The 19,625-nt window shown below is 42.1% G+C and overlaps 1 protein-coding gene across 1 annotated transcript; it reads right to left on the minus strand.

Moving 5' to 3' along the window:
- Positions 1–806: 806 nt before the first annotated feature.
- Positions 807–2,831, minus strand: ADRB2 (adrenoceptor beta 2). Its single transcript, XM_078652998.1, has one exon. It carries the CDS (start codon positions 2,370–2,372, stop codon positions 1,056–1,058), a length of 1,317 nt encoding a protein of 438 aa, XP_078509124.1. The 5' UTR covers positions 2,373–2,831; the 3' UTR covers positions 807–1,055.
- Between the last annotated feature and the right edge of the window lie 16,794 nt (positions 2,832–19,625).

Raw genomic sequence — 19,625 nt, forward strand, 5'->3', positions numbered from 1 at the left:
TGTTTCTATAGGAACGTGGAGCTTATTCTATTTACACGCCAAATAATATATGTGAACTTTTTCAAAGTATCCGCGAATCCTGCGGTGATTCACTAACACCTGCCACTAGACACGTGCGTCTGACCAAAAAGTTTATTGTGTATTGACAGGTAAACATACACAAGGGTTGCCCCGATCTACCGAATACTCTTCTGCAGGGCACTAACACAGCCCTTCCACAGACAGCCCCGTCATTTTAAACGCAGCTTTTCAGACTGTGTTGCGCTTGGCACGGGAACTTTGGTGTCAGTCATCGAAATGTAGCGTTGGTGCAGTCAAAAATGTAACATGCGCTGCTGGCTTTAAAATCAGACAGATGACCCAAGGCATTAAAACAGCTTATGGTTTTCATTAGGAAAATCAAACAATTGCCTTCCAGAGACATCTACTAATTTAGTGGAATTAAACGATGCTGTGAAGTGATTAAGGAACGACCCGTTTAACACCTGATTTCTGCCAATAACTACATTTGGAACCTTATGTTAAAAGAGATTTGTATTGCGCTATCCTCCCCCGCTCTTGTCCAATAAGACTGTCCTTGCAACCCCAGCCCCACCCAATCAGAGCTGTCAGACTGCTGCATTGGACGTTGGGTGTAGTCAGTTTCCAATATGCCACTGAGCTGAATCGCGCCCCTCTTGTAGGAAATCCACCCAGAAAAACACAAATCACTTCCACCCAGCCGTTGAAGGTGATACTGGTGCAATGCAAGCAGCCACTGGGTCGACTGCCTAAAGCGGCAACGCAGAAAACAAAACAAATACTCGTTTTATAAGTTAGCAGATCACTGAGGTAGATTTTATAGGTATAAAAACAGGAAAACGACAGCAACAAAAAAGCTGCAACTGTTTCGCTGAGTGGCCATTTCAACAACCCCTCTGTAAGAGGAACTGAAACTCCAATGCACAGATAAACAAAAGGATAAAACACTTTAAAGAACACTGTACATCCTGAAAATTGTGGGCACAGCCCATGTGCAATATATATAGATACTGTATAGTTATCTTACATTAAGTTCACTTGTCAATACTCTGGGTAGAGTATCCAATGTCTATAGGTCCTACAGAAGGGGATTCCTCTGGGTGCACATGGTGATGGTGGGTGCCCTGCTGGGACTCCCGTGCACAGCCATTGGGCAGGCCCCCTGCTGAGATTAACAAGGCCTCGCTGGCAGTGCCAGTCTCCTCGAAGACCAACTCGCAGGACTTCTCCTTGGCCGGCTGGTAGCCATCCTGCTCTTCGTTACAGCCACTGTTTCCATTGCTCTGGAAGTAGCCGTTGGTGTGTAACTTGGAGGCAGATCGCCGCAAGCACAGAAGCTCCTGGAAAGCGTACCGGAAGTCTGGGCTGCGGCAGTAGATGAAGGGGTTGAAGGCAGAGTTGACATAGCCCACCCAGTTCAGGAAGTTGTAGATGTGGAGTGGCACCAGGTTCTTCCGGATCACATGCAGGATGTTGACGATGAAGAAAGGCAGCCAGCATAGGGTGAATATCCCCATGATGATGCCAAGGGTCTTGAGTGCCTTATGCTCCTTCAGGCAGAACTTGGAGGACCTCCGAGAGCCCGCCTTGCCGTTCTGGTCGTGTTGGTTGTTATTCTGAGCATGGAACCTGCCCTCACACTTGTCAATCTTCCTGAGCTGCTTCTTGGCCTCCTGGAAAACCCTGGAGTACACAAAGACCATGACCACCAGAGGCAGGTAGAAGGAGATGATGGAGGAGGTGATTGCGTAGGCCCGGTTGGTAAAAAAGCCACAGCAGGTTGGCTCCTCATAACAGCGCAAGTCCTCCTTCTCAGTAGTCCTGTACCAGTGCATGTGTACTGGCAAGAAGGAGGTCAGAGCCGCAACCACCCAGACCATGAGTATCACGATCCTTGCCTTGCATTTGGTCAGCAAGCTCTGGTACCTGAAAGGGGAGGTGATGGCAAAGTACCTGTCCACAGCGATGACGCACAGGGTCTCGATGCTGGCCGTGACACAGAGGATATCGAGAGACGTCCAGAACTCGCACCAGAAATTGCCAAATTCCCATATGTCCAGCATGATGTGGATGGCACCAAAGGGCACCACAGCCAGCCCCATTAGCAGGTCAGCGCAGGCCAGTGAAGTGATGAAATAGTTGGTGACGGTCTGCAATCTCTGGAACCGCGCAATGGCCGTGATGACCAGCACGTTCCCGAAGACAATGAGCATCACAATAATTGACATGATGATGCCAATGCCCACCATCCAGGCGTCGCTGGGCTTGTCCGGGACAGTGGATACATTTCCTGTGGTGCTCACATTGACCAGTGAGCTGGCAAAGGTGGTCGTGCCCATGGGGGACCCCATGTCTGAAGAATGGTTGCAAAGCCAAGAAAAGATCCCCTCCTCCAGAAGTTATGATCTCCAACGCCGCAGCCTTGCATGTAGACAGTTCTTGGGGGCGGAACCCCGGAGTGCAGGTAACTCACTGTACCACAGTCCTTGCAGAGAAGTGCCAGTATGCTCCTTTCGAAAGACAAGAAGCGCAGCTACTCAGAACTTGGTGGTTCAAACCCATTAAAAAAATACAGGTAAATCCAGTGGCTTGGCTCCAGCCCAGAAGCTTCTTGTCTCAGCCAGGCAACGATATTTTATTTAACTCAAATATCGTTTCAGCACGTATTTCAACTTTTCAAGAGGCTTTTCTTTTTCCGTTTCTACTTGTCGTGTTTTGCTCCTCTGCGCCAGTTTTCGTTGCGACGGCGCTGCACTTGCTTGCAGTTGCCTCTCTTGGCGCCGCTGGTGCTGCTCGGCAAACTCAGCTCCCGAATCTGCCCTCCCCGGTGTGCCCGCCCAGGCTTTATAAACCGCTCTCAAACAAGCCCCTGGGTGACGACACGTCACAGGCTGGCCAATGGCGATGCGAGCGCGTGTGTTTGTAAGAGCGGAACACGACGTCACCTTGCCCGGCGGCCAATCACAGAGCGCGCGACTCGTTAGCGCTTGTAAGCTGCGCGAGCGTGGCTGACGGAGTCCAATGTTGAGCCGCCGCTGATGCTGCCTCTGCTGCTTGTGAGGGGGTGAAGTAACAAAAGTTATCCCCCATCGAAAATTTGTACGACGGAGAGAGCCTTTACATATGCTAATTTCGCACAAAACCATAGGAGCTATTAGCTAAAGATTGTGGGGCTGATTTACAAGGCTCTTGCGCTGCCGGTACGTCACTTTTTCGACCATTAAAAGTGACCCATCGGTGGCGCAAGGGGATTGTAAATCTGCCCCGTATGCGAACTCTGCGCACTTGCTGGCATTGGTTGATAGTAGCTTATTTTTCTCAACCTATTCTTATATTTTTGCGTTAAAAACATTTTGTTAATTAGGGGTATGTGTCTATGCGTCAACTTCAATAAGTTAAAGGCAGACTTTTGCCAGCAAACATACATGATTTGGAAGCCGGGAGCAGGTGTATTCAGTTGAATTTTCAGAACGAAAATAACCTCAGTTAATGTGTTCGCCCGACAGGTGAGACAAAAAAATCCTTCTAAATCATAATTCAGCGAATACGATTACCTATACCATTTAAACCGTGTAACGGAAGGTACTAGCTTAATTAATGCAGGTAGACGTATATCGTATTTATTTCACTACTGAGCGGGGAGAGACTGCACGATAAACCTACCACTTGTAACACCATCGTCACAGAACCCCACAAATGACGATAGAGGTAAGAAAATGCCTGCCTTGTCGCTTATTGGCCACTAGATGGAACTGTTTTCTGTTTTTATCGTTTCCTGCTGGTTAGTCATGTAGTGCTGCAGCTATTTGAAGAATAGTAAAAAACCTGATTATATGAGGGGCCGCTGAATCTTTTACAGGCTTCGTGAGCAGAAGCAAATGCGGGGGCAAATCTGTGTTACTTCCTGGGCATTCCCAAGCAGCGTGTGGAAAGGAGTTCTGCGACATTCCCAGCCGACAGACACGTGCCGCAGATATTTATCATTCCAGAGCCCTCGCCTCTAACCTGTCCACAGGACGAATGCTTCCTAAACCTTGGTGAAGCGCTTGCTGTTTGGCCGGACTCAGGAATCAAAAGCAGCCCTTCAAAGATGCGCAAACCCGCCCTGCTCCCAAACCTGTCATGCTGTATCTTTCTCCAGCTCTCCTTACGATCGCTCTACCTTTCTTTTTCTTTTGTTTTGCAGATTTATATAGCGCGAACTCGACCCGAAGGTATTGGAGCGCTTTACATGAGCACCCAATTACACTACACACAAGGACACAGAGTCGCAACTGCAGCCAAATTTCGGGTTGGGGTGGGGGGGGGCTAAGTCTTCCAGCAATAGGCAGAGTGGAGCTGCAGCGGGTATAAGAAAGGGTGACAACACAACAAAGCCTCGTTAATAAGTAAATGGTCTTTTAACCCCTTCCGTGCGGCGCACGTTCAGCGGACGTCGCGTGCACTACCTCGGTAGTGCGGCGCACGTCTGCTGAACGTTCCGGCCCCGCCCGCGCAATAGAACGTTCCGCATCCGCACGGAACTTTCGGCGCAGCGGAGGGGTTAAAGACCTGTGAAGTACTCGGGTGCAGCCGCATTTAGATGATCGCCAGCCTGGGAAGATGTCTCAGCGGGCTGACACACAAGATGGGGGGCTAAAGCCCTTTGAGCCCAATGGGTGTTGCTTGCCTGCAAGGACACATTCATTTTTGGAAGACACAGGGAGATTAAGTGATTTGCCCAGAATCACTGGATGCTGAGCCAACGCAGAGGCTCGAACCTGGTTCCCCAGGCCACATCCTCTCCTCTTCCACATCTTCCACCTCCTCTCTACCTAGGAGACCCCCGGATGCTGGCTGCAGCACAGTTAACATCGTGGAGCTGTGAAAAGTGACAGCGCCAACAGCAGCCATGGGCTTTTAAAACCAGCCTCTGGTGGCGCCAGTGCACCAGGGGAATTTTGCCTGATGTAATAAAAGCCCTGCTGCCAGTGGTCCCTAGCTTGCATATGTGTAGGGTAACCAGGCATCCCGGATTTGCCCGAACAGTCCCAGGTTTTTCACCAGCTGTCTTGTCAGATTTCAGGAAATTAAGCCAATGTCCTGGTTTTTAGAGAGGCTCAGCTGAAAACGGTAGGAGGTATCTTTTTATGTTTTGCAAAGCAGGAATAGTTAGCAGCTGTTATAAGAAAGCAATTTAATTAACAGACATGCTATTGGCTTTTTTAAAAATGGCATTGTATATATGTTCTTACTGCCTCTTCTGCAATTCTCTGCTAAGGAGCACTATCATTCTGTGCGCTTGGTTGAAGTAAAATTGTAGTCCTTTTATTTTTGGGAAATGTTGCGGTTTTTGTCTTTAAAATTCCTGTCACCCACATATGTGTGGCTTGGATTTTGAGGATAATCGAGACCCATGCTTCTTTAGGCTTTTTGAATGGCAAAGAGTACCTTGCATCAATATGCCCTTTTCATATTAACCCCTTCGGTGCTGATGACGGCTCCCGGCCGTCATGGGTCACGGTGGGCGTGTGCTGATGACGGCCGGGAGCCGTCATGACCACGCCCGCAATCGGAATGTCCAGCACCAGCGCGGAATTACAGCCGCGGCCAAGGTGTTAAGTACACACGGGTCCAGATGTAGATTATATTTCAGTATTTCTGTGTCCAAAACGGTGTTATGCTCTGCTTTATTTGTAAATAAGATGACGTTTCGTAGAGCAAGTAGAGTTTTTGTATAATTAAATTTTTTTTAGTTGAAACATGAGAGCTAAGTCAAAATTGTAGGTTATTTCTCTATTTTTTGAGTTGCGCATGGGCAGTTCCCAAAATAGTATAAAATGGAATAGCCCTGGTCTTGGTGTCGACGAACAAGCTCCAATATCTGTTTTAACATCATACAGACAGAAGTATTTCTCCTTTGTCCAGGAGTTAATAGACCTGCTCTATCGTAGACATTTTGAGATTGTAGCCCAAATCTCCAATTCATTTTCCCACAGAAGTGAACTTATGAAACAGAAGCTGATGGTTATTTCTTTCCTGTGCCAGCAAATCGGGGAACACGTCCTAAATAGTTGTGTGTGTGTGTGTTGGGGAAACAAATTAGCATCAGCAATGTGCAGTGGTATGAAACAACACAACATCTCTGAAAGCGATGTAATATACACAGGGGTTTGCCCACATCACCCCACATTACCTGGGCTACATGCAATACAGAAAAAACGAGGTATATTGTGGGTATACATTGGTCCAGTGGTTCTCTGCCTCAATGTTAACATTACTTTTCACTGGGAATTTGACTAAATCAAACATTGGTTATTTATAACATAGTTAGTTGTACATGCCAGACAATATATTTGTATGCACTGCTGTTCAAGTTTAATACTTCAAAGTCTCTGGAAAAAGAAAGCGAAATCACAAAGGAAAATAAATAATCACCTACTTAACAAACAAAATCAAGACTCAGACATTACAGTCCAGGGACCTGCTGAAAGTAGGATTACACTGTGTCCATATGTTCCTTGTCCCTCGTTTGGTTTTGCTTTGTTTGCCCTAAATTGGCAGGGTAGGCCCAGACGTGGGTCCCTTGCTCACTTTGCCACCGGATTCAAGATAGCCTGGCACATGAGGGTTATGAACCCGAAATCGGTCCCAGGATGCTTGTTTCCGGTCCAGGGAAGACATGGCTTGGCAGTTCGGGCTGGACTGTTCCCATGAGGCACAGAGTCAGACTGATTTGCATATGGCCATGTCTGAACTGGGGGGCGAGGTGAGCTAAAGAATGATGATGGATTAAACCCAGATCCATTGAGTGGGGGTGGGTGCTTGCAATGTTCAACACTCCGTTTGTTTTCCCTATGTTGGCAAGGTATGCCCAGACGTGAGTCCCTTGCTCACTTTGCCACTGGATTCAAGATAGCCTGGCTGCTGAGGGTTATGAACCCGAAACCGGTCCCAGGATGCTTGTTTCCGGTCCAGGGAAGACATGGCTTGGCAGTTCGGGCTGGACTGCTACCAAGAGGCACAGGGTCAGACTGATTTGCATATGGCCATGTCTGAACTGGGGTGGCGGAGTGAGCTAAAGAATGTTGATGGATTAAACCCAGATCAGTTGACTGGGGGTGGGTGCTTGCAATGTTCAATACTCCATCCATCATCCGCTTTGGTTTTGCTTTGTTCGCCAGACGTGGGTCCCTTGCTAACTTTGCCACTGGATTAAAGTTAGCCTGGCTGATAATGGTTATAAACTCGAAACCGGTCCCAGGTTGCTTGTTTCTGGTCCAGGTAAGACATGGCTTGGCAGTTCGGGCTGGACTGTAGCCATGAGGCACAGGGTCAGACTGATTTGCATATGGCCATGTCTGAACTGGGATAAAAGAGTGAGCTCAAGAATGATGATAGATTAAACCAGATCAGGTGACTGAGGGTCGGTGCTTGCAATGTTCAACACTTCGTCCATCATCCCCTTTGGTTTTGCCTTGTCCCTCCTTGGCAATAAAAACATAGTAAGTGTTTGTATGATTGTTATTTAGTTCATAGTCCACCAGGAGGTAGTTGCACTAGTTAGTAGTCCTGCGAGGTCTGTACCCCTTAATATTATACCCACTTCTGAAAGACTAGATAATTTCAAGGAAAACCCTTTATCTTCTTATACTCATCCAACCTTAAAATTGACGCGTTTTGGCCATAACAGTTTGTAGCCTTCTCAGGACAAAAAGAAAGACAAGAATACAATACTGCATCTAACATGTAAAATTACATATGATGAGAAAATGCATTGGTACACCATATTAGCAAATGTTTCCTCACCAGGATCATTCTTCAAGAAACACCAGTGTGGAATGCTTGACCGCATTGAGTAGCAGGCAATCATTAATCCCTGTATTTGAATAAATGGACATGGTTTAATACTGCTTTAAGTTAGTCCCTGTAATGTAATGTTTATGTCATGATTTTGTTTGTAAAGAATGTGATGATTTATAATTCTTTGTGATTTCATTGCTTTGTCCAGATACTTTGAAGTATTTAAATCGGAGAGTACTGCATAAAGATATATTGTTTGGCATGTCTATTAAACCATGTTATAATTAACCAATGTTTGCTTTGGTTAAATTCCCTATGAAAAGGAATGATACCACTGAGGCAGAGCACCACTGGATTGGTTTATCCCCGCTTTATATAGCATTGTTCTGTATATCACAGGAAGCTATGTCCCCAAAATGATATCATCATCCATTGCAATCCTTCTTTTTAGAAGAATTTGCTAATTTTCCCTTTCTGGCTTGCAGTCTCCAACTCTTTGATAATTACCCAAGCTTCATCAAATCGAAGGCTACAATCTCAGTGGTAGTTCTTAACAATATGAGAATTTGTACTAAAAAGGCTGGGATTGTAGCATAAAATATATATGTTCATTATTTCATATTCCATATTATGTGAACTAATTTCAATTCAGGCCTGCATTTCCCCTATTTTGCTTGATTCTGTTCTCATTGACAGGCTTTGTAAACTTACAATGAGAAATTAAACTATGTTTCATATAGAGATTTCCCATGCACATTCTAGGACTGCTTTCAACAAACTTCGTTACTTTGGGAACATCTGCCATTAGAAACTGTCTTCTTGAATTCATTAATGGGCCTTTGTTAAAAGACTATTGTTTAGAAATTATACATACTGGATGGTTCAACAGCTTACGTGATGATCACCACCATTTTTGATATAAAGTTGGTCTTCTTTATGCTGCATGACAATCGCCCTATACAAACTGACCAATGTACTGAGTGGTCTGACTAGATGAGGTGACCCAGGAGGTATCGACCCGGAACCTGAGAAAATAAGTTATACATTGGAGTGACGGAAAGGACACACACACACGCACACCACAGAGATTTTGCCACTTTGCAGACTGAGAGACTCATTATTCATTTCTTTTCGGACTCTATTGGCTTTCCTTTGGCTGACGCATACACTGTGTGTGCTACTCCCGGGCACCTTTCCCTCATGGGAGAGAATCTTTGAACTGATTAGGTTCAAATCCTTTCCTGAACTCTTCTAGAGCTTTGGTAATTGATGGATTGATGGCCTGCAAGAGATACACTTGATTATTCTGCACTCCTATCTTTAAATGCCTTATATTGATGTAATTACCCTTCTTAATTTACTGATAAAATATAACCTTAACTAAAAATCCTGTTTCCCTCTGGCCATTATTTGTCTCCAATAATTGATAGTGCATTCCAATTGAGCATTAATGAGGGGTGTGAATTCTAATAGAGAGATCTCTGGACAGCAGATTCTAATGTTACTATTCTGTATAGCTCTAACTAAATTATTAGTTTGCATGATTTTCGTTCGACTGAATTTCTTCAGGAGATTTGGTCTAGCAGTGATAGTTTTGTATTTGTATAGTGTATATTTGAGAATTATGTATATGAATCTAATTACAAGCTTGTAGGTCAATTACCCAATTCCTGGTCCTCATTGAATAAATGGATTGGTTCCCCTATATCCGACCCCTCTCGGCATGATTCAAGGTACATCAGATGACAACCTAAATGATCCTGAGGTGTAGTGAAAGGAAATAAAGTGATACAAAGTGAATGGGCCCAGTAGCACTACAAGAGTGCGACAGGGGGAAGCAAAATCAGGGTGCCAGAAGATGGAGAGAACTTGGATGTGTGATTAAAAAACACATTAGATTTAAGAGTGAACAGAGAGTATGCGAGACAGAGATGAGAAAGGGGACAAGAAGGGTGAGGATGTGGAAAGCCTGTGCGAAAGAAGGAGGGTGTGTGTATGTTAGTTCAAGGTAGAGGAGGTGTGGGAAAGGGAAAATTATGTGTGAGATGGAGGAGCATGGAGGTTTATTTGTGGGGGAATGGAGTGGGGTTGCCTAGGGGCCCTCCTTTAACAGATATTTCATTGCCAATGCGAATAACATGTTTGCCTGGTTAGTAGACGGAGTGGTACCTCTGCAGAGTGACAACAATTCTTCCACTTGGAGCTGAAGAGGGAAACAAAAGTAAGTGATAGGGGTATGTAACAGAACATGTGTTTGAGATTTAAAAAAAAGGGTGAAAAAAGAAGGGAATAATGAGTTAACAGTGAGAAAGTAGGCGTAAAAGAGGACAGTGGGATATGCAAAAGAGATGTGCAATAAAGAGGAATGCGTGCAGAGGTGGGTAAAATAGAGGGTGCTAAGAGAAATGAAGGTAAAAGAAGAAGAGAGGAGTAACCAAAGTATGAGAAATAGAAAAATAAGACAGAAGGAGGTGAACAAGAGTGAGAGAAAGGGAGAGCCAGAAAGTGGAGAGGGAGAAATGGAGAAAGGGAGAGTCATCTGTCTCTGTGACTTGTGCATACTTGGGTGCTACTATATGTTTCTTTTGAGGTGCATTGATTCAGCTGATTTGTATGATAAAGATCAATTCAAAATGGTCAGGCGATTTAGTTGATGTTTCCTAAGTTAAATTTGCCCGGCGTTAAACGCCTCTAATACCATACGAAGTTACCCAATAAAGAGGCAGGCGCTGGAGACAGGAAGACAGGAAACAAGTTTTATTCCGACGGATCAGAACACGTCAGATCGGACAACAAGGTATCGTCTCGAGGTGCTCTCCCAACCTCTCTGAGACCTGGTCTTTTATACACTGGTTCAAGACATGTGAACGCTCTTTATTACAACAAAGACATTGTGAAGTATGAGGATGACATCCCCGGCACCCCCCAGTTCCGGCCCCCTCCAACACATGACAACAGTAGAGGCCCTTGCCACTCATACAATGGGAGGGGGCTATCACGCAGCTGAGTGTTCTGCCGATTCCTTCGGAATGTGTGCGCCTGATCGAATCTCAGAGGGTGGGGAGGTCATGATCAATAGTGGCTCCTTTCAAGAGAGGCGGGTGCATACAGTAGTGGGCAATAAACTGTATCCTCAGGCTAAGGGATGACCAGCGGTTCGTGCAGGCAATCGGGCTCAGAGGAAGGGGTCATCAAAGGAGGGGTATTCATGGACGGAAAGAAGGTGTTGGTCAGGCGCGGGGTGTGATTCTCAGAGACAGAGTCATGCGGGAGGGGAGAGCTTATGCCTTGTGCATGTGAGAGCGGGGACAGCCAGGGTGCGTGGGGGAGGCTCGCAAGGTTCAGGGAAGTGCGCTGACGGGTGATCGTGAACAGGGAGACCATGGTACCTAAAATGGCTCACGTATGTTCATACGTGAGTCTGCAAGATGGCGTAGATGATGTTCAGTACACAAACTAAAATTCCACAGTCCTCCCTTTTAACATGTCTCGCCAGCTTGTCAGTTTGGATCGATCCCCATGAGACCCCGTACCTCTATCTCGTACAGGGGACTCCTGTGCTCAGTTTTAAAGTCCAAAGTCTTAGGGCACATACAGTTGGAAATGAGTGCACACAAAGATGGTAAACATTGAATACCTAAGCAACACCCACACAGTATCATGATTGGTATCAATATAAACGTGAACAATCTCCATCCCCAGTCCTTCAAAGTGTCCCAGAACCAGCCTCCAAGCGACCATCCTTCCTGCTCCTGGTGAACCTCTGAGGACAGTCTGTGAAGGTGTTCGATTGCCTTGTAGACTGAAGGCGAGTTATCTGGCACGTAGGTGCAACAGCTGGAGCCGATGATGCGGCATGCACCTCCACGGTCGGCCAGAACCACATCTAGAACAAACAACAAAAAGGCAACTAGGACTTGGGGCGCTCAACTGTGAGTATGGCTAAGTTATAGTTTAAACGTTATTTTTCTAAAAGATTGCTACAAGACTGGGAGGAAGGTTACCTAACTTCCTCAAGTAATCTCGGATAACTCCAAGATATAAGACTAAATTCAAATTCCTGTCGAGCAATCTAATTTCTATTGCTGTATTTCTCAGCAACAACAATTCAATTATATAAACCCAATCACATTGACAGTAAAAAAATATAAATGGACACTTTCTCAACTGGGCAGTAATCAAGCACTGGGATCAAAAGTACATAAATAGGCTATTATGCATCAGATTCAAAATACATCAATCCAAATAGCATAGGAAATTTCAATCCAAAGTTCTTTTCTGTTTAACGAGTTCTTTATTCACTCGAGGTTTTCCAAAGTTCCACGTTTCTCAAAGGTCAAATCAAAATTCAGATTTCACAACTTCATTGTACATCAGCACCAGCCAACACGTGTTTCGTTGGGCAATTATCAATGCCAACCAACTTCATCGGGGCTGCAAGCCAAAGTAGTACAATATAATCAGGTATAAATATAATGCCACTAATTTAGAATTTCACTTAAGAAGAATTAAATTAAATTCCAAAAGAATCACCACCTAGGTGAAAGTGTACACAGCACCCTCATTAAAGTGACATATCTTGTGTGCTTAAGGTGGATCCCAGTGTAAGAACGTAACACACAGAAAAACATTCTGTCATTGCGCCAAATTCGTACCACAAAATCATATTACCTTAATAAAAAAGATCAATGTCCTTCTAATATCTAGTAGTTTCAGCACTTATTTGGCTCTGAAAGCGTCAATTCCTGGAATGATATAGGGAGGTTCTAAGCAATATCACCACTGTAACATGATATATATTCAATAATACCAAAGACCATGTAACTACAATCTATATACATCTATTTAAACCATGCGAAACAAGTTAGAAATCAAACAGGGAAACCTTTCCCAATATCTCAAGTAGTAATAACCACAACTTCAAAAACGGTAAGTAATAAATTGTACCTCTCTCCGTTCTCACTCCCATCAATATTTAATGTTTTGGCAGTTATTTGCCCTCTAATCAATCTAGTAAGAAAAATCAAAGCATACATATTTTTATTTATCTATTTTAAAATAAACGTCTTAATACTAGTGACCCAAACTATCTCTTACCTAATATTTAGCTTGATCAACGTCCCGCACTCTTATTACGAGGTGAAGGTTGACGTGGTATCGATACACAGGGTCTGCGGGAGAAGAGCCACTTGTTACGGGGTCTTCCAGCGGTAAATCAATTTTATTAAGAACAACAGCACAAGAGCCATTCTTACCAATATCCCTCTCCGGTATTACATTAGGTGGCTCCTCGCGTGTCAGCTATCGGCGTGTTCAGTATCCGCCATCTTTCTAAAGTAGTATCACGTAAGGCGCTTCAATTACTACTCAAAGTAATGATATACGGCCGCCATCTTTAAACATGTTTTCGGCCAACAGTATTCTGCTTTAAATATACAATACGGGCACCCTCTATCTTATATTTACACTACATTATTGTCCCCATGAGTGTGTAGACAGAACTACCATATTTATCAAAATAACAAGTAATCACCAGCTTAAGGTGCCACAAAATCGATCGCGGTTGCCGGCTTCCCACCGCCATCTTAGAACAGTTAGTGGTTGCATGGGAGAGATAAATAAGAAAAATCACAATTCTCTAAATTATAAACAAACACTGTATTCCTTACAGTATTAATGGAAAAAAGTATTAATCATTACTAAACGATATAATATCAATACAATAAGAATTAGAAGTAGTACTAACGTACACTGTTCTATAATTTAACCACAACTATTTTTAAGAAAAGGGCCATGTGTCTGAGTAGTAGATGTATATTAACAGATTAAATGATACATATTGAGTTCACTTGATTAGTTATGTGGTGATAGTGCGGTGAACTTCCCGCGTCATTCCTTACTGAACATTGATAGAGTTCACACATTGTCAAACATATGGGATCGTAGCATAAGCATTTGAAGTCCCCAGGTATCATTATACAGTAACAGGTATAGTATTTACAATATTTTAACACAAAAAATATAAAAGAAAAGAAAAGAGCCAGATCTATCACATTATAGTCAAAACAGTTATTATACACTAAATATAATTATTCTCCTAAGAAATATTGAAGTTCAGTATCAATATTAAGTCCTTCCTCTACAGCCCGAAGAACCATAATCCAGCGTGCCTCTCTTCGTCTCAGCTTCAGTGTTCTATCTCCTCCACGTTTGTCTAGAACTACCTGTTCAATACCATGAAAAGAAAATCTATGATTCTCTTTATCATTGCAATTTTGTATAGAATGCGACGCTATCGGATATCTGGTGTCTCCATTTTTAAGTGCCCGATAGTGTTCCACCATCCTGTCTTTGAGCCTCCTCACAGTGCTCCCTACATTAATTTTTCCGCACGCACAGGCAATAACATAAATCACAAAATTGGAATCACAGTTAATAAAGGTATCTATGTGATGGATACCTGTGTCATTATATTCAAATGTCAAGACTTTCTTCTGTGCCCACCAACACGAACTACAGTTACCACAGTAGTGAAAGCCTTTAGAGCGAGCACGTAACCATTCACTATATCCTGGATGGACACAAGGCTTAGGGTAACTCGGGCTTACAATATTAGCAATCGACATTCCCTTTCTAAAAGTGATACTTGGGTTGTCTTTGAGATAAGGTTTAAGATCTTTATCAGCATAAAGCATGTGCCAGTATTTTTTCATAATACCGAAGATCTTATTACTACCCACACCACAGTTCGTGATCATTCTAATGGTCTTATTTTCTGTAACATTATCCCTCTTAATTTTAGATTTAAGAGTCTCTGATCGTTCCAGTTTATGTACCCTATTAACAGCCTTATTATTGACACTGTTCGGGTAACCTCTATTCTTGAACCTCATCTTCATATCCTTGATATTATCATCAAAATATGCATCTCTGGAGCAGTTTCGCCTAGCTCTGATCATTTCCCCATAAGGGATAGAGTTGATCTGGCTCTTAGGGTGGCAGCTGTCCGCTCTTAAGAGGGAATTACAACTGGTTTCTTTCCGAAACATACGACTGTTGAGTTTCTTGCCCTCCACAAATAATTCTATATCAAGGAAAGTCAACTTCACTTTGTCATAATGTGTCGTGAATGACATATTAAGGTCATTAGTGTTAAGAAATTCCAAAAACATCTCCAATTCATCAGTAGTACCTCTCCAAAATAACAAACAGTCGTCTATGAACCTTCCCCAATAGTATATATGATCTATCCATTGACTGCCTTTAGGGCCCCAAATCCACTCCGCCTCCAACCTCCCCATAAAGAGGTTCGCGAAGGACGGAGCAAATTTGGAACCCATCGCAGTCCCAGTCTTTTGCTTATACCAGGAAGATTCAAAGAGAAAGTAGTTGTTTGCCAAAACCATTCTTGTCATTTCTATTAACATAGAGGTATGATCCAAATATTCAGCTGGTCTTTTGTTAAAAAAACTCTCAATTGCTTGTATACCATGTTCGTGTTCAATATTTGAGTATAAAGATACTACGTCAAGAGTTACTAGGATCATATCATCATCCCACACTACATCATTCATAATATTCAGGACATGTTTCGTGTCTTCTATGTGTGACGGTAAATTATGGACAAAAGGTCTTAAATATGAATCTACAAATTGGGACAATCTCTCCGTTGGCCCACCAATACCCGAAATTATCGGTCTACCCGGTGGTTTCTGTCTGTCTTTATGTATTTTAGGTAAGCAATACATACATGGGGCCTTAGGGGATTGTATCTTAAGGTAGTGAAATTCATCATTATCCAAAAGGCCTTTGTCATACCACTCTTTCAGTTTTGTGTTGATTGTACCTTTAATCCTTTCCAAGGGATTCACAACTACTTTTTCATAGTATTTATCATTTCCAAGTTGGGACAAAACTTCATTGTTGTAGTCGATACGATTCATAACAACAATGTTGCCACCCTTATCAGCACTACGTATTATTAGGTCAGGGTGATCAGTCAGTTGTCGTAGTGCCTCCCTTTCATCTATTTTCAAATTGTCTCGATGGAATGTCTTGTTTCGTTGCCCTTCTTTTTTGATTAGATTGTCTATTTCCAGAGTAACTGATTTATAAAAGGCATCAATAACATTGCCCGAGGACAGTTGTGGCGTCCATTTTGATTTATCTTTGAACCCACTAGAAGGTGTAAGACCAGGATTAATCTCAAGATCTCTAAAAAGAGAATTCATAGTCACAGGATCATCTTCTGATTCAGTCAAAGACAATAATAGTTTCGTATCATAAAGATCTTGAATAGTAATCTCAGTCCCCATATTGATGGGAGTGAGAACGGAGAGAGGTACAATTTATTACTTACCGTTTTTGAAGTTGTGGTTATTACTACTTGAGATATTGGGAAAGGTTTCCCTGTTTGATTTCTAACTTGTTTCACATGGTTTAAATAGATGTATATAGATTGTAGTTACATGGTCTTTGGTATTATTGAATATATATCATGTTACAGTGGTGATATTGCTTAGAACCTCCCTATATCATTCCAGGAATTGACGCTTTCAGAGCCAAATAAGTGCTGAAACTACTAGATATTAGAAGGACATTGATCTTTTTTATTAAGGTAATATGATTTTGTGGTACGAATTTGGCGCAATGACAGAATGTTTTTCTGTGTGTTACGTTCTTACACTGGGATCCACCTTAAGCACACAAGATATGTCACTTTAATGAGGGTGCTGTGTACACTTTCACCTAGGTGGTGATTCTTTTGGAATTTAATTTAATTCTTCTTAAGTGAAATTCTAAATTAGTGGCATTATATTTATACCTGATTATATTGTACTACTTTGGCTTGCAGCCCTGATGAAGTTGGTTGGCATTGATAATTGCCCAACGAAACACGTGTTGGCTGGTGCTGATGTACAATGAAGTTGTGAAATCTGAATTTTGATTTGACCTTTGAGAAACGTGGAACTTTGGAAAACCTCGAGTGAATAAAGAACTCGTTAAACAGAAAAGAACTTTGGATTGAAATTTCCTATGCTATTTGGATTGATGTATTTTGAATCTGATGCATAATAGCCTATTTATGTACTTTTGATCCCAGTGCTTGATTACAGCCCAGTTGAGAAAGTGTCCATTTATATTTTTTTACTGTCAATGTGATTGGGTTTATATAATTGAATTGTTGTTGCTGAGAAATACAGCAATAGAAATTAGATTGCTCGACAGGAATTTGAATTTAGTCTTATATCTTGGAGTTATCCGAGATTACTTGAGGAAGTTAGGTAACCTTCCTCCCAGTCTTGTAGCAATCTTTTAGAAAAATAACGTTTAAACTATAACTTAGCCATACTCACAGTTGAGCGCCCCAAGTCCTAGTTGCCTTTTTGTTGTTAGTAATTCTTGGGTTGGGCTGCCGCAAGTGGCTGTAAATACGAATAATGATGAATCGAGAACAAGAAGCTCAAGATCTTTTCAATAATTTAAATACAGGCTCATCTGTAAATGTAGCAGTAGCCTCTACTTCTTCAGTAAAACAGGAAGGTCTGAGGGCCAAATTTGTAAAACTTGAGAAACTTAAAAGAGCAGAACTGAATAAGTGGTGGGATGCAGTTACATTAAAACAATATATTACCCTTAACCGCATCCCCAGAGGTCTAAGATCAACTATCATTCCAACTTATGAAGACTTAGAACCTGACTTATTGGATAAATGGGAGCAGGAGCTTACTTCTAGTTCTAGTAATTTGATAAGGATACTTATAGACAATGCAGAACGTAAGATTGAGAAACTTCTGATTGAAATTAAAACATGTGAAGAGGAAATTAAACAATTAAATTTACCCGAAGCAACCATTAAGAATTATAATATGTTGGATGAGATCTTGACTAACCTACAAGCAGATATCAAAAGGAGAAAAGCCCGTAAACTGAAAAGGGACGAACTAGACTATACATCAGGCAGGGTATTTACCTTTGCGCGCAAATTTGATTATCTTTTTCAAAAAAATTACAACAACAAGAGAAACTTGACTCCTTTAAGCTCGGTTGTAAATACCTCATCTAGCAGTATATCGACTGATGGAGGTAGTGTAGGAGCTCCTGCGGCGCAGGGTGGAGATACCACTAATAATAACAATTTTTTAGTAGAGGTTCAGAGGTTCAAAAGAGGAATTCGAGATACAGGAGGGAGATTTGGCAATGCACAAACAGGAAGGCAAGGAGAGGGAGCCGTGGCAAACGCAGGAGAGGCGGTCCCAGGAATGAGGGAAAGACTGAGGTCATGGAGGAAATAGATTCCAATTCTAAGGAAATTGAGGTGATCAACCTTTCATCTGTTGAATTGTCTACAAGTATGTGTAATGTATTGAAAAAAGGTTTGGGATATTGTCCTACCAAGAATGTTGATTGGTATACAACTAAAATTGATGTGTATAAGTTTGTACGTTTACTGAAATTGAAAAAGTTTTTTTCTTTGAAAGACAATATAAGGACAAAAATACCAAATAAACCGATATTGACTGAGATTACTATTCAAGATCTTTATGATACAAAACTATTATTGTCTTTGACTGAATCAGAAGATGATCCTGTGACTATGAATTCTCTTTTTAGAGATCTTGAGATTAATCCTGGTCTTACACCTTCTAGTGGGTTCAAAGATAAATCAAAATGGACGCCACAACTGTCCTCGGGCAATGTTATTGATGCCTTTTATAAATCAGTTACTCTGGAAATAGACAATCTAATCAAAAAAGAAGGGCAACGAAACAAGACATTCCATCGAGACAATTTGAAAATAGATGAAAGGGAGGCACTACGACAACTGACTGATCACCCTGACCTAATAATACGTAGTGCTGATAAGGGTGGCAACATTGTTGTTATGAATCGTATCGACTACAACAATGAAGTTTTGTCCCAACTTGGAAATGATAAATACTATGAAAAAGTAGTTGTGAATCCCTTGGAAAGGATTAAAGGTACAATCAACACAAAACTGAAAGAGTGGTATGACAAAGGCCTTTTGGATAATGATGAATTTCACTACCTTAAGATACAATCCCCTAAGGCCCCATGTATGTATTGCTTACCTAAAATACATAAAGACAGACAGAAACCACCGGGTAGACCGATAATTTCGGGTATTGGTGGGCCAACGGAGAGATTGTCCCAATTTGTAGATTCATATTTAAGACCTTTTGTCCATAATTTACCGTCACACATAGAAGACACGAAACATGTCCTGAATATTATGAATGATGTAGTGTGGGATGATGATATGATCCTAGTAACTCTTGACGTAGTATCTTTATACTCAAATATTGAACACGAACATGGTATACAAGCAATTGAGAGTTTTTTGAACAAAAGACCAGCTGAATATTTGAATCATACCTCTATGTTAATAGAAATGACAAGAATGGTTTTGGCAAACAACTACTTTCTCTTTGAATCTTCCTGGTATAAGCAAAAGACTGGGACTGCGATGGGTTCCAAATTTGCTCCGTCCTTCGCGAACCTCTTTATGGGGAGGTTGGAGGCGGAGTGGATTTGGGGCCCTAAAGGTAGTCAATGGATAGATCATATATACTATTGGGGAAGGTTCATAGACGACTGTTTGTTATTTTGGAGAGGTACTACTGATGAATTGGAGATGTTTTTGGAATTTCTTAACACTAATGACCTTAATATGTCATTCACGACACATTATGACAAAGTGAAGTTGACTTTCCTTGATATAGAATTATTTGTGGAGGGCAAGAAACTCAACAGTCGTATGTTCCGGAAAGAAACCAGTTGTAATTCCCTCTTAAGAGCGG

This window comes from Lissotriton helveticus, chromosome 7, assembly GCF_964261635.1.
Source record: "Lissotriton helveticus chromosome 7, aLisHel1.1, whole genome shotgun sequence".
Lineage (NCBI taxonomy): Eukaryota > Metazoa > Chordata > Amphibia > Caudata > Salamandridae > Lissotriton > Lissotriton helveticus.

What these genes read in the sequence shown, in the direction of transcription:
- ADRB2 (XM_078652998.1), bottom strand. Translation starts at nt 2,372, where the DNA reads ATGGGGTCCCCCATGGGCACGACCACCTTTGCCAGCTCACTGGTCAAT.